General features: G+C 36.2%; 2 protein-coding genes across 6 annotated transcripts; one reads left to right on the top strand and one right to left on the bottom strand.

Moving 5' to 3' along the window:
- Window positions 1-144: 144 nt before the first annotated feature.
- Window positions 145-5,128, top strand: LOC105560842 (ATP-binding cassette sub-family G member 4-like; the record flags this gene model as incomplete). The annotated part of the gene is made up of 8 exons (XM_012010306.1): window positions 145-310; window positions 475-596; window positions 674-842; window positions 1,408-1,508; window positions 1,636-1,791; window positions 2,054-2,172; window positions 2,369-2,489; window positions 4,336-5,128. Coding segments are annotated over 8 exons (1,146 nt in total), but the record flags the coding sequence as incomplete, so codon positions are not given.
- LOC105560840 (ATP-binding cassette sub-family G member 4) lies at window positions 4,823-26,374 on the bottom strand. Of its 5 annotated transcripts, XR_001008861.1 has the most exons (14): window positions 18,971-20,660; window positions 12,682-12,965; window positions 11,305-11,488; window positions 10,975-11,098; window positions 10,535-10,680; window positions 9,286-9,409; window positions 9,010-9,124; window positions 8,801-8,929; window positions 8,537-8,652; window positions 7,605-7,773; window positions 7,227-7,483; window positions 6,738-6,871; window positions 5,953-6,483; window positions 4,823-5,796 (listed from the first exon to the last, which is right to left on the bottom strand). XR_001008861.1 is itself a non-coding variant. In XM_012010302.1 (13 exons), exons 2-13 carry the CDS (start codon window positions 12,884-12,886, stop codon window positions 6,264-6,266), a joined length of 1,923 nt encoding a protein of 640 aa, XP_011865692.1. In that variant the 5' UTR covers window positions 12,887-12,965; window positions 26,170-26,374; the 3' UTR covers window positions 4,823-6,263. The 5 variants fall into 5 exon arrangements, 4 of the variants coding, with proteins under 4 accessions (XP_011865692.1, XP_011865691.1, XP_011865694.1 ...); XM_012010302.1 differs by lacking the exon at window positions 18,971-20,660 and adding an exon at window positions 26,170-26,374 and having other exon boundaries at window positions 4,823-6,483; XM_012010301.1 differs by having other exon boundaries at window positions 4,823-6,483.
- Window positions 26,375-26,671: the final 297 nt, after the last annotated feature.

The raw sequence follows: 26,671 nt of genomic DNA, 5'->3' as shown, positions 1-26,671 counted from the left end.
AAAGCATAATGCGATCTGTGGAGTTTGAAAAAATATATAAAGTAACTATTAATGTAACTATTAAATTAGTTACTAGTTATCGAAAAAATGTAACTGAGTTAAGTTACAGTTATAGATGTAGAGAAAGTAACGAAGTTAAGTTAAAACACATTATTAATTAGAAAAAACCAATCCACATATGATATTAATTGCTTTTCTCTGATTTTAGTGCTCGAGGTTGTAACAGAACAAAGAGGTGGAGATTTAGAAAATTTGCACACAGTCTGTTATGATAAATACAAAAAGTTTGAACGGCCCAGTAACGAAAATGGTAAATATGCTGTTATTAGATCAGGCATTCAGTATCTCTTTTGTGTACGATGTAAAATTAATGTCATTCGAAAAGCATAAAGATGCATATAAAGCAAGACAGTTTGTATAAAAATAAATTTTTCAGTCATTGATAATTTTTAATAATTGACGAATCTTTTATAGAATCTACTAATTACAAGCAAAAATGTGAAACAGATGCTACGTTCGAAATATCAAAAAAATCGACATGGCAAGAGCAAAAGATTTTATTTTTAAGAGCCCTAATCTGTATCAAGCGAGATCCTGTGAGTAGAAATTAATGAAAATATTCAAACGATTCGCTTGAAAAATCAAAATACTATCGTTTCGATTGATATTTCAGCAATTGACAAAATTTAGATTAAGTGTACACGCTATTAACGGGGTGTTATTAGGAGTAGTTTTCTATAATTTCGGCAACGATGCGGAAAAAGTGTTTAGCAATATTGCTTGTTTCTTTTCCTTTATGATGTTTTTATTCTTCGCAAATGCCATGCCAACAGTGCAAATGTGTAAGTGTTATAATATTTCATACTTTTACATATTCTTTTACGTATAAACGTAATGTATAATTTATGTGATTTTGTTAGCAAATAACAACTCAGACAACCTTGTTAAAGTAAATTGTGTCAAATACTTACTAACAAGTTTTAAAGTAAAAAGGCATCAATTTTGATACAAACTGTGTTATATCTGTTGGAGACAAATTGTCAGCAGAAATATAAAATCTGCTGTCATCAAAAACTGCATTGCGCAAACCTCACTCGGCTTTTTTGTGCCAATTTAATTGTAATTACATAATGTCCATAAACTTTTCCATTAAAACACGAGTTGATTGCAGATACAGATGCTATATTATTAGTACCAAGTTTGGAGCGAATTTAATGCCAATTTAATGTCAATTTGATGACAATTTGCTTATTGGGAAAATTATATATAGTACGATCTCTTTAATAATACTGACAGACTAAAAAAAGTAAAAGCAATTTCTTTAAGAATATTTTCAAGTTTGCGTGTTTATGATAAATGCATCTTATAAATTTCACAAATAATTATAGCATGTTAATCTGGTTGTAGTTCCTACAGAAGCGTCGGTATTCCTGCAGGAACATTTAAATAACTGGTATTCCCTGAGATCTTATTATAGTGTAAAAATACTTGCGGATCTACCGTTGCAGGTATGTTTCAATGCGTGTTATTGTTTGTTACTAATTATGTCCTTCACACATAAAATTCTAAATTTCAAATTAATGTATTGTCATCGGTTTTAAAATTAAATTAATTAAAGATTTATTCACTTTCTAGATATTGTGTACCTCATCCTTCCTATTTACAGCATATTATATGACGGGGCAGCCAATGGAATATGTTAGAATTCTACAGATGTGGAGCGTATGTCTGTTAATTACAATTCTTGGACAAGCGATCGGAGTATTTGTAAGCGTAATTGTTGGCCGTGAGGTACTTCAAAGGCGTATTTTTTATTATTTTAATTAATATGCAATTATAAAAGTTAAAAAGTCAATAAATTAACGTTACATATTACAACAGTATATCGGAACAAATCACAGCTATAAGTATTTATATTATTTATAATAGTTAATTTTCCAATGTATTATATGTGTATATTGTGTGTGATCAGCTTATACTATTCAAATTTGAATTTGATATTTTATACTAGTTATTCAATATGAGAAATAATGTAGACTAAATATAATTTTAGTTAGGTTTGTTTCTGATACCGGCATGCAGTATACCATTGCTGCTCTTCGCGGGATTTCTCGTGAAATTAAATGACTTAGCGGCATGCTTACAGCCTTTAACCGTTATAAGCTTCTTCAGGTACAGACAATTGTATACCGCACAGTGATAAAAAAATTACTGTTACTAGTAGTTTCTGTATAAACCGTTTTTAACTTATGACAACTATTTACAAACAGTTTTTGTTCTTGTTTTTGTATAGAGACGCGCTTTTACTGTTTCCCTTATTTTATCTTATTTTTTCAGTAAATTTAAGAAAACATTAATTTTTTTGCAGATTCACATTCGAAGGAATGATGCAGGCGATTTATATTGACCGATCGAATCTGTCGTGCTCGGACATCTACTGTTTTTGGAAATCGCCAAATAAAATTCTCTCGCTCATGGATATGCCAACGGTGCCATTTTACTTAATTGTGATAATACTTGGCTCTTGGATACTTTGTTTTCACATAATGACCTATGCAGCACTTTGTTGGAAAATTTACTATGCAAAAAAATAACGTGTTAAATACTCATGTCAAGTTAACGCTTGTTTTAAACAAAAAACTGGTATAAATACTTATAGGTGCGATTTTTTCCAATATAATATTGTAATATGTAATGTTGATTTAATAATTTTTTAACATTTTTAATAGTGTATTAATTAAAATAATAAAAAATACGCTTTGGAAGTACCTCAGTGTCAGCAAATATGCTTATAAATATTCCGACCGCTTGTCCAAGAATTATAATTAACAGACAAACGCTCCACATTTGTAGAATTCTAACATACATATTCTATTGGCTGCTCCGTCATTCTCTAAATCTCCACCTCTTTGCTCTGTTTCAACCTCGAGTACTAAAATCAGAAAAACGCAAATAACATGATATTATTAATAATATCATATTAATTGAATTCGAACTGTTTGTATTCATCACAACAGACCATGTGCAAATTCTCTAAATTTCCACCTCTTTGCTCTGTTAGAACCTCGAGCACTAAAATCAGAGCAACGCAATTAATATCATACACTGGTCAAAAAATTAACGCAACAAGAAATTTACATCAAAATTTCACGAATTTCAAATAAGCGTAACTTCGCGAAAACTGGTCGAATTGAAAAGTTTTTTTTCATTTTATAGGGCAAAGCCTCTGCTTTAAGAAGCTCTTATTGGAATTTGCATTCACTCTTTCCATTTCCCGGAACTTTCTCAAAATCAAGATCATGTTTTTCCTCTAAAAAATTGCACACTTTGACGCACTGTGCGGAGTGTAGTAATTTTTCTTCGCCAGTTCTGCTTACGGTATCAAAAAGTGTATACTTTTCTCTTCAATTTACAAAAAAAGAAGTTCCTACGATTTTTTTTCGCCAAATCACAGCTCATTGAAATAACCCTTGTGTTTTCGACATTACCGACGATATCTCCGTTAAAAATTATCGTAGCAAGGTCGGTTTTTTTTTAAATTAAAGCTTGCACTTTCAGCTTCAAAAACTAGTCACCAGAGTTTTCCTCGAATGCATCTGCGCTGCTGTAGCTTTTAAAATGTAAGGACATGTTTTTACCTACAAAATAACCAACTTTGGCCAGGTGCCCAGGCGTAGGAAATTTTTAACGGAGATATCGTCGGTAATGTCGAAAACACAAGGGTTATTTCAATGAGCTGTGATTTGGCGAAAAAAATCGTAGGAACTTCTTTTTTTTTAAATTGAAGAGAAAAGTATACACTTTTTGATACCGTAAGCGGAACTGGCAAAGAAAAATTACTACACTCCACACAGTGCGTCAAAGTGTGCAATTTTTTAGAGAAAAAACATAATCATGATTTTGAGAAAGTTCCGGGAAATGGGAAGAGTGAATGCAAATTCCAATAAGAGCTTCTTAAAGCCGAGGCTTTGACCTATAAAATGAGAAAAAAACTTTTCAATTTGACCAGTTTTCGCGAAGTTACGCTTATTTGAAATTCGCCAAATTTTGATGTAAATTTCTTGTTGCGTTAATTTTTTGACCAGTGTATTATTAAAAATATCATATTAATTGCGTTTTTCTGTTTTTAGTGCTCGAGGTTGTAACAGAGCAAAGAGGTGGAGATTTAGAGAATTTGCACACGTTGTGGCACTTTGTTGAATCTGTTGTCATGAATACAAAAACTTGTTTGTTACTAATTATTTCCTTCACACATGAAATTCTAAATTTCAAATTAAGTAATGTATTGTCATCGGTTTTAAAATTAAACTAATTAAAGATTTATTTACTTTCTAGATACTGTATACCTCATCCTTCCTATTTACAGCATATTACATGACGGGGCAGCCAATGGAATATGTTAGAATTCTGCAGATATGGAGCGTTTGTCTGTTAATTAAAATTTTTGGACAAGCTGTCGGAATATTTATAAGCGTAATTGCTGGCACTGAGGTACTTCAAAAGCGTATTTTTTATTATTTTAATTAATACGCTAAAAGTTAAAAATACAATAAATCAACATTACATATTACAATATTATATCGGAACAAATCGCAGCTATAAGTATTTATACCAGCTTTGTTTAAATTGCTCAAAATTTTGTTTAAAATAAAGTAAAAATAACGTGTTACACACTCATGTCAAGTTTATGCTTGTTTTAAACAAAGAACTGGTTTATATTTTCGCTGTAACAGCAGAATGTTAAGAGAAATAGGATTAGAAATGTAGAAAAAGTAGAAACTTTTATACTTAGATATATAACACGGTTGTATAAACAATAACGTACGTTATAAGATTTATTTTTCTATAATATAATTGGGTATGGTAATAAGGTAAGAATTGGCATTTTATATAATACATATAAAATAAATTAAATGTAATTATATAATAAACTAAAATATCTTAAAATACAAATAAATCAATGCATCGATTGTGTAAAGTTGACAAGAATGTAAAATAGATAATAGCCTATAATTTCCATATTTTTACATCAAGAATGCAACAAAATAATAAATGTAAAATTATGTGTATAGTAGTGATAAAAAAACGTAAGGTGTTGTAACCGCAACAATAATAATGATGATACATACATAACGTGTATGTAAATTTGAAAAATCTTGTCTGCTGGGGTCTCGGTCAATTTTCCAAGTAAACGTAATTGTTTCTGTATATATCCACAATGTCAATTAATTAGCAGTATGAAATTGTTTGCATAATTTTAAAAAGTTATCACATTAAAATAATGATTTCTCAGTGAACAGTGCCTCTGCATTTTAAAATCAGCGTTTTCATTCAATACTCGCTGTTTGCGTCGTACGTCCTCTTTATGCATATCTTATTAGAAAGACTGACGTAATCCACGTTTTTTTTTGTTATCCTGGTATTTGCTTATCGAAACCTCTGGCAAATCGAAGCGCTGTCAAAGCTATGACAGACGCAATTACGTTGAAACTGATAAGTTCAAGTGACGTATCTTTCAACGGAAGTATCTTACTAAATATTCTGTTGACGTGCGACGCATACATTATAACACAGTATCACGTAGAATTTCTTAACACTCGCACGTATCACATTCAAGTATCAAAATTAAATACGATTATCGCAGTAATATCCACTAACATTATATTGTTACGTAAACTTGTCGTATGTTCTCGATGTGTCCCTCGATATGAACTTGGAGGTACGTATATACACTTGTCACGTAGACATACGCAAGTCTTACTCATTCACTTGACTATCACAAGAGTATCAGGCAATGTATCAAGATTATATACAGGGTGGCCAAAAAAGGTGGAGACCCCCGAATAACTCCGAAAATATGCAAGATGGAAAAAAATGCATATTTTCGGAGTTGTTCAGGGATCTCCACCTTTTTTGAATACGTTATATATATTATATATCTACAGAGAGAATGTATACCGAGCGCCTAACATTCATGACTCTTTCCGCTATATATAGATACCGGATAATTTTCAGATACTAGCAAAAATATACAATCAAGCGCAAATGAGTGGCTAAGAGAAGTAAGTGTTCATCCCATTGTTTTTCTTCCCGTTGTTTTTCTGGTACGCTACACGCGTTCGGCAAGTGCTGCCTCGGGTAAAACTTAAATACTATTGAACAAATTGAAAAGTCGAGAGTACGTACGTATAAGTCTCTCAGCCACATAAATATGTTGTCAGAGTATAAGAAAATCGCATTCCAAAGGTCTAGCCGTATCGGTTTTATCGGAATGATACGAGCTTCCATCTTAAAAGGATATATGCACTACATCGTGTAATTAATAATATTGTAGCGAGGGCGATAACGTCGTTCCAGAATTGGTCTCCCCTCATTCCAATGTCCGAGAGAAATTTCGAAGGGTATTTGTAGTGGCAGTACAGCTCGCCCTTTTCCTGGCAGCTCAAAATTGGTCTGTCCAGCCCGTAAATGGCTCCGACGAGTCTGCACAAACGCGTGTTAAATTAATGTTACAAATAATATTTAATATTTGTGCAATTTTTTATTATTAAATTTTCGATTAATTTCTTAATATCAAATAATTATAATTTATGTAATCTTTTAAATTATAATTACGTATAGAATTATGTGGAGATATTATATAAATATAAATAAATAGACTATTGACAGCACACGTGATAGATGTATTACTATACTAGGTACAAAATTCACTTGTTAGATTACAAAGTAATTCTTACCCTTCTAAACCGTATCGTAAATAGCTGAGATAGCTGCCCCACTTTAAATAGCTTGGTAGATCGCGTAATGACACTCCGAATCCGGCGAACATCATTAATGGTACGGCAAGTGTCGGTCCCATAAATGTTCCATTCTGCAAGTTAAAATGTTCATTCATTAACTTTTATGTCAAAAATTAAACTGTCTTTGTGAAACATTTTGCGACAAAGATAAAATTCATATCACAGGAGTCTTATCTGACGGATCGCTGAGAGTTACAATAAAACTGTGTTATCAATAATAAGATAGAGGATGGTTCATTATAATGACGCATTTGACAGAATCAAGATCAGAGGAAATTGATGACGTGCAAAATTAATATCTCTAAGTCTGATAAAGAGATTGGGTATCGATATTAATTATGCATTGCAACTGAATAACACACTTATTATAATGAAATCTACGTCGATAAAAATTAATTACAATTTTAATTAATTACTAATACTTACCACGACATTAAATATAGCGCCTATCATGAGGCCGGTACCTTGACCTATGAACATAATCAATAAGCAGATGAACGCAAACATACAAAAACGAATAATCTCCAACGGTTGCGCCGACATCAAGTAGATGATTATCGAAAACAGTATGCAGCATGTTATCGAGATTGGCACGTCGATCACCGTTATCGCCGTGTAGAATGCCTTTAGGCTGTACCACCTGTTAAAGTGCTCCTTCACGAGGATGGACATCTGCATTGGGACTGCAAATCAAAGACGAGACGTCTCTTTTCCGTTACATGCATTATTAAAAGTCGAAGAACCGTCAGTCGTCGCAAAGTCATGGGAAATGACTTTACGGGAAGCGCGCAAATATGTACTTACAAGTCACTACCGTAAGCATCATTGTCGTCATCATGTGATGGATTAAAATTGAGAACAAAAGGTTGTAGTTGTCCAATACGCGGGAGCCATCGGCGCCGGATCGCATGAAAACGCAGCCCAGCATTATTCCGACGATTATATTAACACCGATGCGCAAATGCGTCAGGGTCTGCAACAATATACGTGAACGGCTATTAAACAGAAGTTTGTGCGATCGTAATGCGAATGTTCCTTACACCAAGGTTGGTGGTGCTTAACATTTTCAACTGGCACTTCTGAATTCTCGCAACATTGGTTCCCGCAGAAATACACAAGTATGGGTCTACCCAGACAATATGTTAGCATTATGCTATACTTAAATTACTTAAACATTGAATTCATATTCCTAGCGAAGAGCTAGGCATCAGTTGCTGGCATTTAATTTCCATACGTTGCTTGAGTATACCAGATATATGTATAAGTGAATAAATCCTATCTCTCCGCGCAAGAAGAATCTCGCATAATTTTTCGAAGAAGTGCGGATATCCCTGATGGAAAAATTTTGCTGAAAACGTAATGAAATTTGCTGAAATTTGGTTGAAAATCTCTTGCAATTGATCTAATTTCATTATCATTTCAGTAATTTTTCATTAAAAAATTTATTTTCAGTTAAATTCTGCAAATTTCATAATATACAACATTTCTAAAATTTTTTCATTAATTTTTAGTAATATTAATTAACTTTCATCTAATTTCACAGTATTTCATTGAATTTCATAACGAAACTTATGATTTATTTTGAAATGGTTTCAACAAGTTTCCAATAACTTTCATTTCACTTTTCATCAATTTCATTACATTTTCAGCAAAATTTTTCCATCAGGGATGGTCGATTAAAACTTATCATTGACACGTGTATTAAATACGCACGAAACGGAACACACAATTCTTACCGTATCTCGTTTACACATGATGTAGCCTCTCCTTAGCAAAATTTTGATTTGATGAGTGAGATTTGTTGCGTGTAAGCCACGGCTTTCTTTCGATACATCCTTCAAGGGATGGGCCGCTGAAAGAAACCAAAGGTTTACCAAAGATTAAACGATGTCACTTAAATCTAGACTGACTATAAATCAATTTTTACAAACGATGTGTAAAATTACACATCGATTCTATAGTAACGCGGTTTTTATTAACTTGTTTTATTTCCTCCGTACCTCTTAAGGTTTTCGCATCCCTCAGGGCTTCCGGGTTGTCAAACCATTGCAAATTTCGTCCGTTTTGCGATCCCGTTATCAATGTATTGATTTTGTCATCGCCGTACTCTCCGCAGGCAAGCTCGATTACTGTGATATTTGCATATAGCGATAATTAAACGAAATTACTCAACAACTTGCAGAAGGATGAATTATTGTATTATACGTACTGTAATCTGCTGGATTGTGATACATAGGACACGGCAATTTCATATATTCCAGATATGGCACGAGGTTGCTCGTTGATCCTTGGTACAGACAGTCTCCGTTCGTTAACACGTATACCTGCGAGAAATTTGACTTTTTTATCATTGTAATTATAAACGCAATTTTGAAAATAAGAATTGAAACAACGTAGATTGATATCACGCGAAAAACATATGGTACACGTTTTTAAACAGTGACTTTATAATTTCTGTAATAATTTATATGACACATTTACTTACCTGATCGAACAATTGAAACAAGGACGCGCTTGGCTGATGAATAGTACAGACTATTGTCCTCCCCTGTCGCGCCAATATTTTTAGCAGGTTTACGACATGCGTGCAAGACGAACTGTCCAGGCCTCTGTAGCAAATACGGGAAATGTAAAAATATAATGACAAATATAACAAGATATTAATAAACGATCCTTTTTTTAACAGTATGAGCGATATTCAATCGATAACTATTACCGATTTTAGATAAAAAATGAAAATACTGAATATACATTGTATACATTGTATTTCAGAAACGCTAATATTATTCTACACACAATTAAAGGTAGGAAGAGTCAAATATTTAAAAAATGGGGAATAATTACAAACATGTATTTTCAAAATAATTGACTAGCCGAGATCCAAACTGTGAGAATGAAGCATCGTTGTTACAAAGTTTCTTAATACGTGTGAGCACAAGTTGTTTTCATATTGCTAAGAAAAATGTTAGTATTTTGATATGCCGTCTATTGTACTGTTATCTGCTAGCATTTGATGTCGGGAATGAAACATTTGCATGATCCAAACATTACGCTAGCATTAAGTCCTTCGATAGATGTACTAGATATAACATGTTTATATCTGTTAGAAAATTGAAAACAATGTATGCTAACTCTTTGTTAACGGTATGCCATTCGATGTGTTCTCTCTTTAGCTGTAAACTTAACTGCAACAATATGTTAATATTATGCCAGCTGTAACTTAAATCACTCAAACATTGAATTCATATTTCTAGCAAAAAGCTAGCATCAGTCGCTGGCATTTTATTTCTATACGTAGCTTGAACATACTGGCTATAATCTGGGACAGATAATATCATTATATTGTTATATTATTATTCACGAGTTGTTAATATGCAATATAATATAAAAATAAAAAATGATTAAAAATCCTGAGACGACCAATTTTTAAAAACAATATTTAAGTAATGCATTAATGAATTATAAAATTTCTTGTTCAGTACCAAATTATCCTTTTAATAGTCGATAAAAGAAAACTAGCCGAATTATTGCATAATGTATAAATCGTATTTGTTTACGTAAATGTGTAAATTTATTCGGGAATGGAAAACGGATAGGAATATGCACTTAGCGGATAATGGATGTATGAATATTTAAAGAGATAGCTATTAATTTTTTTCGAGCTATATTATATAAACCGGACAAGAAAGTTAGGACTGTAGTCGAATGATCAAAGTTTAAATCGTTATGCTTACGTGGTGGGCTCGTCGAGGAACATCACCGTGGGGTTGTTGACCAATTCCAACGCAATGGAGAGCCGTTTCTTTTGGCCGCCGCTTAATTGACCCGTTTTCGTGTACATGTGTTCGTACAAGCCAAGTGTCGAGAGAATGTCTTCGATCTGAAACATTATGTAGTCAAATCCTTATATAGTACTACAATTCAATTTAAATCGGTTCTTCAACATAAATCCCCGTCACTATTAGTATATAAGTCGATAAATTAGTGCAGCTCAACTAATAATATACACATTTGTATATTACCCTCAAATAATAATTGAATGATTATAAAGCGTGATAAGTTCTGGCAAAGTACTGTGATGTAATTCTATTTTCTTCGATGGATTTTAATAGAGTATCGCGATAACTTTCTTCGCAGTCAATTATCGAAGTAGTTCTAATAAATTTTTACACACGATCATCTCCTTCTTGTGCTGCGGGGTGCTGGACGGCAGCTTCAAATCGGCCGCGACCCTCATGTTCTCGATCACGGTGAGCAGCGGTTCCAATCTATCTTCCTGCGTGATGTAGGCGCTGCATCTGACAAGGGAATTAACGAAACGTTAAAACAGCACGGGTTATTGATGCCGCTCAAGATCCAAAACAAACATATCGATATTTAAATAAGTTGTTTACGCGGGTTGCGTCGAGCCGGGAGGAGAGACAACACGATGTATAAAGTGCCTCTATGCATCTGAGATTTTTCTCAGGTGTGATGAGATCAAAGTATCGAAGGACGTGCTTACTTCCGGAAGTCATTGAGATGCCGAACGCGACCATTGACGTATATGACACCGTCCACCCCGGTTGTGCGGAAACCAGACAGGACGTCGAGTAACGTGGACTTGCCCGCGCCGGATGGCCCCATCAAAGCGATCAACTGTGAGCTTGGGAGCCTTCCGTTAATCCCGTGCAAGATCTCTTTCATCCCTGAAATTTTTTCAACACGGTGATTACTTAATGCAGTGAAGGCAACGTTAGTAACGCTTCCATAACTCTCCCTTCAACTCCGAAGTCTAACATTCTCAGTGTTATAGTTATCATAAGTGATTACAATCAACTGTTGTCTTCTAAGATGTCGTTTTAAATAGGAAATAATTTTTCGCAGGATGCGCACAATTTAATAGGAAATATATAAATCGTCGTCCCGCAGAAAGCAACAGGAACGCAAACACTACTCATTATACGTACATTACATTGAATACGGGATGGGATAGCCTTGGGTTTAAGTAATTAGGAAAAAATAAGAAAGTAATAAAGAAATGAAAATAATAAAAAACAATAAAGAAATAAGGAATAAGATATTGAGCGATGAATTATATACGGTAAAAGGGACTACTATAAGGAAGCTATGGATGGAAAGAGAAAGCAGGTTGCAAAGTTTAAAGAGAGAAAAAGGAGAGAGAAAAAGGACTGAGAGAGAGAGAGAGAGAGAGAGAGAGAAGAGGAGGAAGGGGAAAAGCAATGTAAATGATATAAGATCAATATAAGGCTAATAAAGTATAAATATAAGATCTTTACAAGTGTAAGTACAGATAGGCCAAAGAAAAGTTAATATAGAATAAAGTCAAGTTTAGAATTGTTAAATTTAGGTTTCAAATAAAAGTAAACTAAGTAAATAAAGCAATTAGAAGTATCAGTCACAACATGTAAGAAAGAAAATAGGGAGGAATGAAATAAGTGTGCAAGAATGAATGAGTTAAGATTGTAACTTTTGTAAACTAAGTCCACTTCTTAGTTTTACAACTAAGCTGAAGTTAATAAATTATATAACTATTATGTATTATTACATATATTACATTAAACTACCTCCGATACGCGTACTGTTTGATAAAAATAAAATTCCCTCGTGCTAATTTACATACCCAGTAAAATCCAAGTAATAGTTACATAACATCAATATTATAATTTCCTACATATATGTATATATGTGTGTGTAAATGTAATATAATACATATTGAGTAGGAAATTATAATATTCATGTAACACAATAATATATGTATTACATAATAAAGATGTAATACATAACATTGATGAATTACTACTTGGTATTTACTGGGTATTCGTAAGCTAGGTGACTTTTCTGGTCCAATTTATAACGAGAGATCTCGAGGGTCGCTCACCCTTTCTGAAGCCAAGGCTGACAGTGTAGGTGATGTTCTCGAAAATGATGTCGACCGATTCCAGGGCGTTGTTGACCGCGTCATCGGACGGCATGTTGGCGTCCTCTTGCCTCTCGTTGGGCGTAGATTTAGGGTCGGCTGTACGGACCGACGTATCCGCGCTGGTTTCCCTCCGGTTGCTCGCCTCGTGCATCAATACTTCCATCGTTATGCACACTTTGTTCGAACCGATCGAGTGATAAAGATCGATTATGCTCGAACGATCATCAGTTACTTCAGACGATCTGGAACAAAGAGCCGGCAGATAAAAAGCCTTGATAGAAATACGAAGATCAGCAATAATAGTCGAAGGTCGCGGACATAAAATAAAACATTATAAATAAGCAATTCGTAATGAAACTCTTATGTCTAGTGCATGAATAACCGTGCTCTTTGCCTTATTTTTTAGAAAACTAGACTCTAGAGGATAAACTTAATGCTACACGAGACAGAAAAAACCGCATCTAATTTATGTTGAAATATTTATAACGATGGAACACAAAAGAATAACAAAGAACACAATATATTTTGCTAGTGTAGCGTTAACTGCAAAAATTGGACATACTCAATGAAACTACGTAAAGAGAACAAAAGGCACAATTATTACCTTATAATTAATATTAGGTTTTTTATATTGTAACTCGAAACCACAAAATATCAAAAATATTTTTCACAATAAAACGTATAGCTGTTTAATAAAAGAGAAATAAAAGTATTAGAGATAAATCAATATTTTGTTGAGCCGCCTTTTGCCTTAATGACGTCTCGACATTGGTTTGTCGGTATTATATTATATTTTTCTTCATTGCGTACATATAGTAATTAAGATTAGATTCAACACAATAGCAAAATACATTGCGTTTCTTAAAGTTTTTTGTTTAATTGTATTATCATTACAGATATTTCAACAAAAATTAAATGCAACTTATTCTGTAGCAGAGGGTAATTAAACTTGAATCGAATGTAATCGCAATTCATAACATGGTGCCGTTTCAGGTTAAAGTCCATGAATCTTGTATTATTTCCGCGATTCGACGCAATCCAACATAATTGCCGTTTACGCGTCTCCTTTCGGAATCACATACGACTGATATGCAAATACATATGTCACAGATCGATTAAAAGTAATCAGCAACTTGAAGAAGAATACAAGACGAAGAATGTTATTATAACTTTGCAGATAAAAGGGATTTTCAAAGAAAAACGATTTTTGCGATCAGAACTGGCAAAAGGTTTGTTATAAAATTATCCATACATTTCGATCCTCCGGATTGTGGTCCTTTGACATTTAAAAAAATTAACATTTAAGTATGCTGTAGTTGTAAATTTTATCTAACAGTACGCGAAATTTTAGACCCGGTCGCCGATTAAATAAAATAAGAGAAAAAAATGTCACTGTATTTTTTAACATTTCATAAATACCAAGTAACAGTTACGTAACATCAATATTATAATTTCCTACTCAACAAGAGATAAACGTAATATAATAACCTGTTATATTACATTTGCATTGTTAAGTAGGAAATTATAATATTCATGTAACTATTACGTGGTGTTCACTGCAAGCAAATACTTATTAGTCTTTTTAGAGGAAATTTGACAGTTTTTTCAGACTTGACAACATCACATATTTTTAAATATGATTTTAATTGTCCATATATAACCTGTAGCATATCAATGTATTTGATCAATATCGCATTAAATGATACTTTTTTATGAAAACAGTCACATGAATTTTCAAAAATCAAAGGGGCCCAACCAAAGCACCCGTACAAACGCTCCTTCGTGCAGAAGCAATCTTAATATTCTTAATTAAACTGTAATAAATATCATTTAGGTTTCCCGTGTCTTTGTCTAAGTTACTTGAGTTGGCGCACCCTTTATAAAAAAACATTTCAGCTCTCTTTTACGCAGATCTTTCTCTTTATGTAGCACAGTTTCGATCAATTAAAGTCATGGCCATGTGAAAGACGGTGATTAGTGACACCAGAGTTACTGCCCTAGTAGCACAATTGACGCAATATTGGGAAATAATATAAATCTAGTATTCCCGATATTAGTCCAATATTCTAAGATGGACGCTTTCTCTTACTTAGTCAATATGTCTACTTAGCAATATTGGTCTAACATTGCATCGCTGTTCGACCAATATTGTTATTACATTGTTAAATATTGGCCAATGTACTTCCCATATAAATCTAATATTATATAGTTATTATCGTGCAATATTTATTTCATGGCCAATATTGGCTTCACGTGGGACAATATCGGCCAATGTATTTCTAATATTACCAACATTGGACTAATGTTTAGCCAAAGTTTGGCCAATACATTGTGCTACTAGGGTGTTGTTCGGTCCTAAAATATTGCGTTTCTTAATTCCGATGCCAACGTGGCATTTCGTTCGGCCGACGCATGACAACTTACAGGGAATTTTATTGGTATTATAAATTTTATAATTGTTGTTTGGTCATAAAATAAGGCGTTGATATTCCGGAATTCTGGTGTCAACGAGACGTAAGCAACGTATAAATTAGCCGGGAGGAATTCGTAGCTCTATTTATGGCTACGTAGTTAACATATAAATGTGCGTCATTTTGTGACTGCGGGACAAAGGTATCTTTGTATTTACAAGATTTTCTGTCCGACGTACGATGATTCACAAACGGGAAAGTCAGTCCGTTTCAAGAATGCCCGTATACCAGATATACACTACCGGTCGTCCGTGACATAAATTTTATTTCAAAACTATCAGAATTCAGCGCAATGGACGAAAATAAACCTTGCATTTTTAATGTACAAGGAAAACCGTCTAAAACCTGGCACTTTCACTAATCTATTATTTTGCATAATAATTCCGCCACCCCGCGCGTGGCTTTGTTATTTTACACAAAAGACGATGAAGGCGTTTCTATCTAAATTTGTAATAAGATTGATGATGAGTTATATCATATCAATTAGACTCTTGACGCATCTGATATTTACTTCAAGTGTATACGAGATACTGTTGAATAAAGAGTCTCCCCTCATCTCCATCCATTCCCCGATAAACGCGCGTAAACACTTTTGAGCGTAGGAATAAAAGGCGAATAAGTAACTGGAGGATGACTAAAGGATTATACTCCGAGAAACGTGTAGAGCCTTGTGGTTAGGTAGTGGCTTTTCCGATAATACAGACCGCAGCTCATTGGCTGTGTGGCAGGGTGCACGTCAACATGACCGGACCGCCTTGGTCACACTCCGAGAGTACCAAGTCCAGTAACCTTTGATGATTTCATTGACAGCGGATCCGCTAATCTTATCTAATCGTAAATGAATGTCGTATACCGAGAAGCTAATATTGGTGCATTTTCACTCGACCGCTCCGCTGTTTTCGAAATAAGTTAACGAACGGCAGTCGGACCGTGTTTCAGCAGCGTGTTTGCAATGAGGGAGAAAAAAGAAGAGAACAGAAAGTTGGGTAAATGCGTCAAAGTTATTATCATGAACTTCGTAGCGTATACACACGAGCTGATAGAAAGAAAAAGAAACCCGTCACCAACGGGAAATAATAATGACGCTGCGTTACGCAATGCGATACGATTCTCCTATGCTACTGTAACAAATCGCGATAAACGTTAAATATGGAGCAAAAATATTTCGCATATATTACACATGCGAGCTTGCTAGGCTTCCAACGTCATCGCGTAACGCGAATAAAACGAAATTACTGTGTGGATTGTAATCGCCACTCGCATTAATAAATCGCCCGCAGTTCCAATCGGGACATTTAATGATCGTGTACTTTTTACGCTGCGCTTGTTATTGTCTTTATCAAGCATATGAAAACATGTTTTCTCTGTCCTCTCATCGTATATATTTCCTGTCTTCCCGATGGCACTTAACTTTTCCAAGCGTTTTGCTCGAGGTGAACATCATTGGAAATGGAGGACTAGGAGCGGGGTTGCTTGATTCAGTTAAAGAAAAAAAATCAGATACAACATATTTAAGGTAGGGAGGGGCTTTTTGAGTCACGGAATTTTTTAGCTTTTTTGAACGTTTTGCCTTAAAAGTTGGTTTCTTCCAAATTTTTCTTTAACTAATCAGAACAAAATTAAGCCGCATGAAATTTGCGAAAAGAAGGATTCCCGTTTGCGACATCGACAAACGAATAGACGTAAGATTGATTAACCCGTAGAGGGCCGGCATTTTTCCATTAAAATTTGTAATTTTTTCAGTGAAACATTTATGCATATATGTAATCTACATGTTCCGCAAAGCTTTCAAGCTCCCGGCCACAATAGTGGTCAGTCCGTAAAGGCCTCTAAAGATTAATTAGAAACACCAGTGACAAAAGTGTCTCTTTAGGTATACTCCGTTCAGTGCCGGTTTTAGCAACATTGGCGCCCTGAGCAAGATTATCGTGACGCCCATTCAAATTCAAGGGCTCGAAATTCTTGCGAAAGAAAAGACAGGGTAATAATATCGAACGACGAACCCCATTTTGTTTTTATATTTTAGGGAATCTCTCTCACTCTCAAACTAGGTGAAACTAGGCAGCGGCGCCCCTACAGATTTGGCGCCCTGGGCGACCGCCCAACCGCGCCCCGCCCTAAGGCCGGTACTGACTCCGTTTCGAGCGCGTAAAAATTGATGTTATTATGTAACAAAAATCTGAGAGGAGTAATATATCGCCGAGATTGGCTTTTTCGTCTGGCAAGAAATTGAGAGGCGTAAGAGTCTGCTAACGATAAATTGGAAACACTAATGACAACTTATTGCCTCCTACGCGAAGACACAGCAAGGAACAAGTTCTTATTTTCTTATTTAACAGGAAACTGATTGCAAGAGAGATACGATCTGCCAGAGGATAGATTGGGGAAGCTGTAATATATGTATTACACATTAATGTATGCCGCAAGCTATTTTTTCGCAAGCGGATGATGCAAGCAAGAGGTGAAAGTAATAGAATAACTCTTAGGAGAGTATCGCGCGCTATGGAGCACAGTACGCATATTTTTACGTGTAGAGCGTTTACATGTTGATACATCGAAAGAAAGACGAAGTAAATACGACGATACCTCTGAATTATTATCTTCAGAATTACAAAATCATGCGCCGGAGTATGGGGGACACGAGAGAGAACACACCGTGGATTTCTCTTTTAAATGAGCGAATTCTCATCGTGTTTGAAATTCAGAGCGTCAGACTGCTTCTTCGAATGATCTTTGCTAACCCTTTCATAACCGAATTAGATGTATTTCAAAAGAAATTTTTTTTTATATGACGTTTTTCAGTAATAGCTTGCACGTTACATTAATCAATTTTTTGTGTGAACCAACTTACGTGTCCCAGTGATTATAAAAGAACCAAACAGGTCTGATTGCGTAAAGTGAAGAAAATGTCTTGTGTCAGCCAGGATATGTGTCCTTTCTCCTTTGTTGGTAAAAAAAATCAGTCAATACGGAAATAACAGCAGTGTTGCATAATTAGTAATCACGATTTATTACGGATATTGACCGCGTGCCATATACGCGATGCAAGTATAGTATAATACAACGTTACGTTCGAGCAAGTATGCAATAGCAGTTACTTCTGAAATCGCGACTCTTTGTTTCCGATTTACGATTGCTGCCTCTATACTGTACGATGTTCATAGTTTGTATTGCTTAAGTCGTAGGTGTAAGTTGTAGATTTAAGTTTAGATTAAGTTTTAAATTTAGAAGCTGATTAATGTAAAGTATAATACATATAAAGATTGTAACCCTAGGGGTTACTCAATAAAGATTATTATTATTAATTATATTAAAAATGTAAATTTTTTTGCGAGATTGTGTCAGTTTTGAAAGGAAAAGGACGTACTTCGTACTAGTCGAATCAAACTTACGGAATTAAAGCGAGCGACTAAAGCGTCGATCTCGTATAAGAGAAATGTTGATCGTGCACTTTTCGTAGTCGTCGATTTTCGTCACTTTTCACGCGGACGCGACTTCGCGAAATGATCGCGAAGGCAAACGGGTTCGCGCGTCGCGCACAACAACGGAAACCGGTCGGTACACAGTACTCACGTACTTGGATGCTCGTCAGTGCTGATTACGGAACAAAGAAAGATATGGTCGTTGGACGGCACAAATCAACCCGATCGTAGAAAACACCGCACGTTATCGCTGCCGCGGTTTCGCGCCCTCGATAAAGGATCGCCGCTCGGAGAAGGGACTCCGCCTCCTCGCTCGATCACGCCTTATCGGCGACACTCGCGCATCATAATTACCTCGGGGCGATTGGGAGGGCAGCGGGGAGAGAAGGCATTTAGGCTGCGTCCTCTTTAAATGCGCTGCATTGACAGATAAGCGAATGATGAATCGTATGCACAGAGCGAGCGGCGCGCACAAAGTTCAAGAGAGGTCCGGACGCACGAGCGAGCGTTCCGCAGGCTAGGGCCTTCGTACTGCTGCGAGGAGTATCACGTCGCGTCTCTTCCCGTTCTACTCCTCCGGTAAATTCAGCAGGCTGGATAATACGTCGCTGTCGCAAATCTTCTTATCTTTGGCTCTCCTCTCAAATATCCATATTTTTGACGGCGTGTGTGAATAAACAAGTAAGGCGTTGGCGTAGGATATCTAGTGCCGAATAGTATCGAGGACAGAATAGCTGGACAATGTTGTGTTAAATGCCATTAAAGCGAATCGTTGAATATTAATATATTCACTGAAATGGAGTCGATAAATACTATGTGAATAATGTATCGAATATTTTTGCATATCGAAAACGGAGTATCTACACACAGCGTTGCTTTAACTTTGAATTGAAATAGTTTATAGATGTTAATATACCTGTCACTCTAAGCGAGCGGATAAAAGGAGATGATGAAACTCCCGGAGAAGGCTACACTGTAAAAGTGGTAGACTTTGACCGTGACGCTTGTCAGTATTTATAAAATATAACACGTGGACTTTATTATCTCTCATTTAGCTGCAGCTACTCAGTACGTTCAAGCTAATTACACAAGCAAGCAATTACGCGTAATTTAATTAATACGCGTTTTAAGCGGCTTCCTTTTTCTAAATGAACGAGAAGGAAGAATCTTGGAACGGGGCACGTGTTCTCCGTTGCCGCTTAAGTTAACTTCTTCGGAAGTACGAAAGACAGATTCTTTTATGGAGAGATTGTTAATACCATACGATATAAAGCAAGGCGAGTAATAGAGCGCAATATTTATGTCTTTTCGACAAGGAAGAATAATGATTTTACTCGACTATCTAATTATAGCAATTAATATAATTATAGCGTTCCATCGCACTATATGGTCCCGTTGGTACAAAATCATTTCAATTTTATCGTAGGATAATTGGTATTTGGTCGCGAAGGCGACTTTGCGTTTCCAAGAAGAAATTACTGTAATTAAATTGTTTTCTACTACACCATTGGATCGCGACAGTGTGCGAGAAAATCTTTTCCCAAAGGAGTAAAATCGAAAAAAGACCGCCCGACTTCGGACAGAGATACTTGATTCACACTTGACGATCTCTTTGCCTCTCGTATATGAGAAGATTGAAAATTGTTGACTGGTAATTCCGTTTTGTTATCGGACAGATAAAAAATTGATACGATCAAAGTTTTATCATGTCTCCCTCGGCGTACATATTGTACCTAACGCTCAAATCATTGACTCGTGTATATAAATTGCACATTGGGTAGAGATGACTCGCGGATCGAAAGATCAAAACAGGAAACGCGCGAAGATGATTTACATTTTATTTTAGTCGAGCGGATGCCGGTTTCTCGCCTCGCGTATGCGACACGTGCGTGACACGACCGCGATATAAAACCGTGACGATCATGTGATTTGCACGCGTATCTCTTGTTTCAAAATCGCCGCTGTTCAATATCGATACGGAATACGAGAGGCACGAAACGTCACGAAGTGTCGAAGCTGCAATCTATAATATCTCTCGTATTGCTTTTTTGTTGTGTCGATAACACATGATCGATCGTATTATCAATAACGTCACATCCAACGAGTGTTGATAAATTCTGCATAAAAAGTATTTTGAAAAGGATTAACTTACATAAGCGGCAACGAGGAACACGTGCCGTTTTCTTCAGAAATTCGGGAAAGAAGACCGCTCAGAGCGTAGCGGTTTAGTCACGTGCAATTGCTTGTGCCACTGTGAGTCTGTAATTGCCGTAAAAAGGCAGCTGTATCTTCCGGCGACTGTGCTACTAAGAATAATTATTAGTAAGGTGTATGGTAAAATTTCCAAAAACTCTCATAAAATTCTTCGAAACGCCGTGTTGTCCCACGATTACATCATTTTCAGGGTAAATAAAAAAAACAATTTTTTCCGTATACATTACAATAAATTCCCTGGCGAAAATAAAGATTGGAGCGTAAGACAAGTGCAAGTAGAGACTGACAGAAAAGTAAATGAAACTCCTAGGATGCGTAAATTGAAACAGCGGAACGTAAGAGACGCGTTAACTTCTTAAAATGCTTCTTTTACATTCGTATACGTAGAACGCGATGTATGCATATGCAAAATATATAAATGCGTGTACAAATTCAAATCGGAAGGCATAGTGACACAAACGCGCTGGGCCTCGATTCTTGAATTCATTCGAAGGAGAAACGTATGCGAAAATTCTGCTGTCACAGAAGAGTTGCAAGTCGATTGGGCTATTCGCGTGGTTTTTAACCAATCGAACTTTCAACTCTTCTGTGTGAGCAGAATTTTCGCATACGTTTCTTCTCCGAATGAATTCAAGAATCGAGACCCTGGAAAGTACTAAACGCCCCAACCGCGCACCCGTTCTTAGCGCGTATTTTTAGCGCGGAGCTTGTCGCACAAAAGTCCCGATCAAACGATTTAGAGCCCGATTCAATTCCCCTCGTTCGAAAACACCGCCGAGGAGCCGGGACAATGACCTTTCGGTCGCCGCAGCCGCGGGTGGGATCCCCGTCGGGCCGTCGAGGAGTTATCTGAAAAATCTCGCTCGTCCACCGGGAGTAGAGCTTCGAGGCGTGAAAACAAAAAGACAAAAGCCGGGAGGGAGAGAAGACGCATCCGACTCGTTGATCGACGATGCTTTTCGTCGGCGATCCTAAAGTTCGAAAATTCGTATCTTCTCACGGGAGACAGCGGGGAATTACGAGCGCTCGTAATTTTTCGGCACGCGAGACATAAATCTCCCGCTTTAACGCGCCGCGAGATGTATAATAACGTCCGTACCGAACGAGCATGAAAATCACTCTGAACGCGGTTCAAGTCAAATAGAAATGATTCTCTATTCTCGACTTCCGTCCGCCGAGCGCCGAGGCGCGGGGAAGAAACTCTCTGGACATAGAAATCTCTTTAAGTTGTCAGTAGCAAACATGCCTGGTCGAATTGGTGAGACGCCCGCCTAGAGAGTAGGGAAGTCCAGGTTCAAACCCTGGCTGAGATAATATTTTTCGCAATAAATTTTCTGTTGACCGGTTAATATCGACTAAAAAAACTCTCTGAAATGCGTTTCACCATTTCCATTCACATTTGTATATTCTATCAATATTAGACCAATATTCTTATTACATTGTTAAATATTGCCTAATGCACTTCCAATATAAATCTAATATTACATAATTAATATCGGGCAATATTTACATTTATTCCATGGCCAATAATATTGGCTTTACGTTGGACAATATCGGATTAATGCATTTCTAATGTAACCAACATTGGACCAATGTTTAGCCAATGCAGTGTGTGCTACTAGGGGCGTTCTGAAATGTGAATATTTGACGGATCTATAGGCCTGTGTCCACGATGCTGGAACTTGGTCCAAGTTCTGCTTTCGAGAAATGTGTATGAATTTGCATCTTTTACGGAAAAGCTGCAGGTTGATCGGCTACACATTTCTCGGAACTAGAACTTGGACACAGTTCTTAGATCGTGGACACAAGGCTCAACCCTGCCGGAAATAATTCTACAAAATTCTACCAAAAAATAAAATAAAATATACTACCAGAATCTAAGAAATTCTACGTGAATTAAAAAAGTATTATAAAAATCAACATGAAAATGCTAGAATTGGAACACTTTTGTTAATTTTTGTAATATTCTACAAGTAAGTAGATGTTTTAATTCTTTAAGACTTTGGTGTTTCTCAAGTTTTTAAAACTAGTAAAGTTTTGTACTAAGTTTTACAAAAGTGTACATTTTCACGAAATACTACTTGCAATAATTTATTGACTTGAGAACATTGTAATTTGTGGTACTATTTCGTAGATATCTTTGGAAAAAAAATGTTTCAACGAAGATATAAAAATTTCTATACAAATTTCTATTTCAAGTCAATTTTTGGTAGTCATTTATAGAATTTTTTCCACTGAAGAACGTGCGAGAGAAGAGAGAAAACTTTGTAAGAGTCTTTTACTGTCGTATTAATTTACTTGCACGTTGACTAGAATTAAGAGTCTTTTACTAAATAGGTATAATCAATTCGCAATAAACATTAAATAACAGTTACGTAATATTAATATTATAATTTGCTACTCCGCGGCGTAACTGTTTTGTACAACTCATCTTATATTACATTTATTACGTTACAAAATAATTTACATTTTATCTTGGGTAATTTATCCTCGGCCGCGAAGGTACACAACTTTATGTTTCAAAGAAGACAATGCCGTAATGAAATTGTTTTCCACGACACTCTTTGGTCGCAAAAATGTGTACGGTAGCAAAAAGTGTTGCAATGTATGTACATACATTTACTTGGAATCGACACGCAATCGCAATGTCCTTTTTTTTCTTATCCGTGAAATTTCTCACGACTCCGTGTCATCACGCGACCTCGAACACGCGCGGGATAAATTACGAACTTTTTACAAGAGAGCATAAATACATATCGATTCGATATACATGAAAATAGAAAAAGCCTTCTCAGATAGCACACATAGTTCTATGAATATTCTTTTGGAGTGCAAATATTCTTAATTTCAGAATATTCCAATCGAATATTCTATAAATATATACATATAGATTATTACAATTAGAAATCGTATATTCATATAAACAAAGAAGAACGTTTTCAGAATATTCGTCGAGAATGTCTTCGGAATATTTGTTTAGAATAATTTTTAAATATTTATCGAGTTTATGTATTGCGCATTGTTTATTGTGTAATACACTTATCTTATGCAAAAGGCAGTGAAACTTGTCATCATCCATGTATAACCGACACGCTATATTCGATAGATTATTCTATTCACATTTGAAAAACATTTATAGTAGTGCCAGTCGAATATTCTATGAACATAAGATAAATATATAAGAATGACCTATAGAGGATATTCCAAATATTCTTGAAAAATATTCTTAAAATGTTCATAGGAGTGTCTTGTGTTATCTGGGTTATTTTCCAGGTCGGAAACGTCTGTCGCGTCTTTGTTTACTTCATTTGCAACGCGTATTTCAGCGTCCGTGCAAACCGGTTCGGTTTCATTAGCTAGTTGTCTCTATTTTTTAAACTAGTATCAGATAATCAATCCGTTAATTACTATGTATATATAATATACATAGTATATTATATATACATACAATATAATTACTAATTACTTAGTTGATCAACCCGTGGGACTTTCTAGATCTCCCAGGAGCTCTCCGCGCCGCTTCGAGTTAACGGAAGAAGAGAAGAGAGACGATCGCCGTCTCAGCGAAACGCGAAACGCTTGGGAAAAAAAAGTTGAGCTCGGTTAAGACGTCAGATGTGCACGCGCATACCATACCTAGTATAACTAGTAGACCAAATTGAGTGAGGTTTATTGTCGCCAGTGGTAATTAACACGGTAGATTAAGTTAGATAATAAGTTTAGATTTTAGTTACTTTAAGTTACCTTAGAATTATGACTAGATATAAGGAGATATGTATATGTAATTGGTGGAGAGCGTAACTAACCCCCCAGGGGATCGCCAAATAAATATATGAATGATAATTAACACGGAAAAATTTTTTCAGAAATCGGCCAAACTGGCTTAAAAAGTGATATGTATTTAAGTCACAACGTTTCGACCTCTTTATCGGGTCTTTTTTCAAGTACAATCTGGAAACAAATGACAAGGGTACAAACCGCAATACAAAGAAAGGAACTTTTGGTACATAAGTATGTGTTGCAAAGGAGAAAAAGTGCCTAATGTTGAAATTAATTTTATACCGAAACAGAATGAATTCATGAGTCTGTGGCAGCAAATCCTTAATGTCATATCTGGAATTATTACAAGTACAGATAAAGAAATAAATAAATAAATAGGGAGATAATAGGCCAGAGAAATAAATCAATAATAAGTTAAGTGTATGAGTAAAAAAAAAACAGTCAAAAGGTAGATCAAAGTAAGATGATAAGTTCAGGAGTACAAAAAACAGTCAAAGTAGATAAAGGTAAGAGAATAAGAATAATTAGATGAATAAGTTAATTAATAAATAAGTTTAGTGCAAGAGTCAAAATGTAAGTAAAAGGTAAAGAGCTCGTGGACTCACATGTCTCGGTAGTCAGTGGATTTTTAACTCATTATGAACTCATTCTGTTTCGGCATAAAATTAATTTGTTCAGTCAACATTAGGTACTTTTTTCTCCCTTGTAACACATACTTATGTACCAAAAGTTCCTTTCTTCGTATTGCGGTTTGTACCTTTGTCATTTGTTTCCAGCTTGTACTTGGAAAAAGACCCGATAAAGAGGTCGAAACGTTGTGACTAAAATATATATGACTTTTTATGCCAGTTTGGTCGCTTTTTGAAAGAATTTCCTCGTACAACTAGTAGGTTCACTCTCTGCCGACCGCTTTGATCTTTGTGGCCTTGATCACGTGGTATTCCGCCATCCACCCGGGCAGGTTCCAGCGACGCGTGTGTGTGTGTGTATACGTACTCGTCAAAGCCGCACTACCACACATACAATTTTTCTCTCATCGGTCTCTGCTCTCTGCCCACAGCAGTGCCGGATGCGCAGAAGGGACGACGCAAAACGAAACAAATGACAGAGTGGACCCAGTAGTTATACTATGCGCACACCGTCTCCCTTTATTCCTCGGCGCGGCCTCGCGCGCTGAATGAACGCGGCTTATGTTGATCTTGAATCCGAGGCATGCTCGATTGCACTCGCGCACGAGACTAGTCGGCTTCGGCTCGTAACTTTTAACATTTCGCAAAATCGCGGTTTTCTCTAGCTCTGCCAGAGATAATAACGCCCGTGCCGGGAAAGCATTAAGCGGATGCGTCCGCAGACGTCCGCAGAACACGGATCGGCGTCGCGGACGAGCGCGCGGAATGTGAAAGTATGAAATTTCCGCGCGCGACAGTCATCTCTCTCTTTCTCCCTTTTTCTCTTCCTCCTCCTCTCTTCCCTTCAGTTGCTTTTCCTCTTCGCGGAACAAAGTCATGAGGGGAACTCGCGCTCGTTAAGCCACAACGTGTGTACTTATATGTACTTACGGGGCATGCACGGGCCAACACTCGGGCGCCTCCGAAGAACTGACGTGACTGCTAGGACGCGGATAGAGCACTAACTCAAAGAGACCCAAGACATTGTCGCTTTTCTTCCTCACTCTATCTTACCCGGGCCCCCACCCCGCCGAGCGCACTACGCACGTTTCAACCCTTCTCCCCCTTCCACGCGCCGGCCGCTCTTCCGGAGCGCATCGAGTTTGTACTGTAAGCCCGCAGCGTAAATCGCGGAATACCTTTATCATCTTTTCGACTGATCTCTTTCGCGGAGTCGTATCTTGATTTTACGCAATTCCATTCTTGCTCAGAATGAACGTTTCAGCGAAAAACCAGAAAATTGCGTAAAACCGAGATACGACCTCGCGATAGAGACCACCCAGACAGCACACCATGTCTAAAAGACAGCTTTAAGACGTCTTTAAGTCTAAAAAACGTCTTTATGATGTCTTTTAGATATGTGTGCTGTCTGGGCAGTCGTTTTTTTCCCCTC

This window comes from Vollenhovia emeryi, unplaced genomic scaffold (genome assembly GCF_000949405.1).
Source record: "Vollenhovia emeryi isolate VEMERY1.0 unplaced genomic scaffold, V.emery_V1.0 DF939220.1, whole genome shotgun sequence".
Classification (NCBI taxonomy): domain Eukaryota; kingdom Metazoa; phylum Arthropoda; class Insecta; order Hymenoptera; family Formicidae; genus Vollenhovia; species Vollenhovia emeryi.
Note: the sequence above shows the minus strand (reverse complement) of the source record. Positions and strands in the feature narration are given on the sequence as shown.

Bases quoted from the DNA above. Each gene is read 5' to 3' on its own strand.
- LOC105560840 (XM_012010301.1), bottom strand. From the start codon at position 19,008: ATGCCTTCTCTCCCCGCTGCCCTCCCAATCGCCCCGAG. The intron at 7,774-8,536 runs GTAAGAATTGTG...ATATTGTTGCAG, and splicing joins TCATGTGTAAACGAGATACG to ACCCTGACGCATTTGCGCAT. The intron at 7,484-7,604 runs GTAAGTACATAT...TTTGATTTGCAG, and splicing joins GATGCTTACGGTAGTGACTT to TCCCAATGCAGATGTCCATC.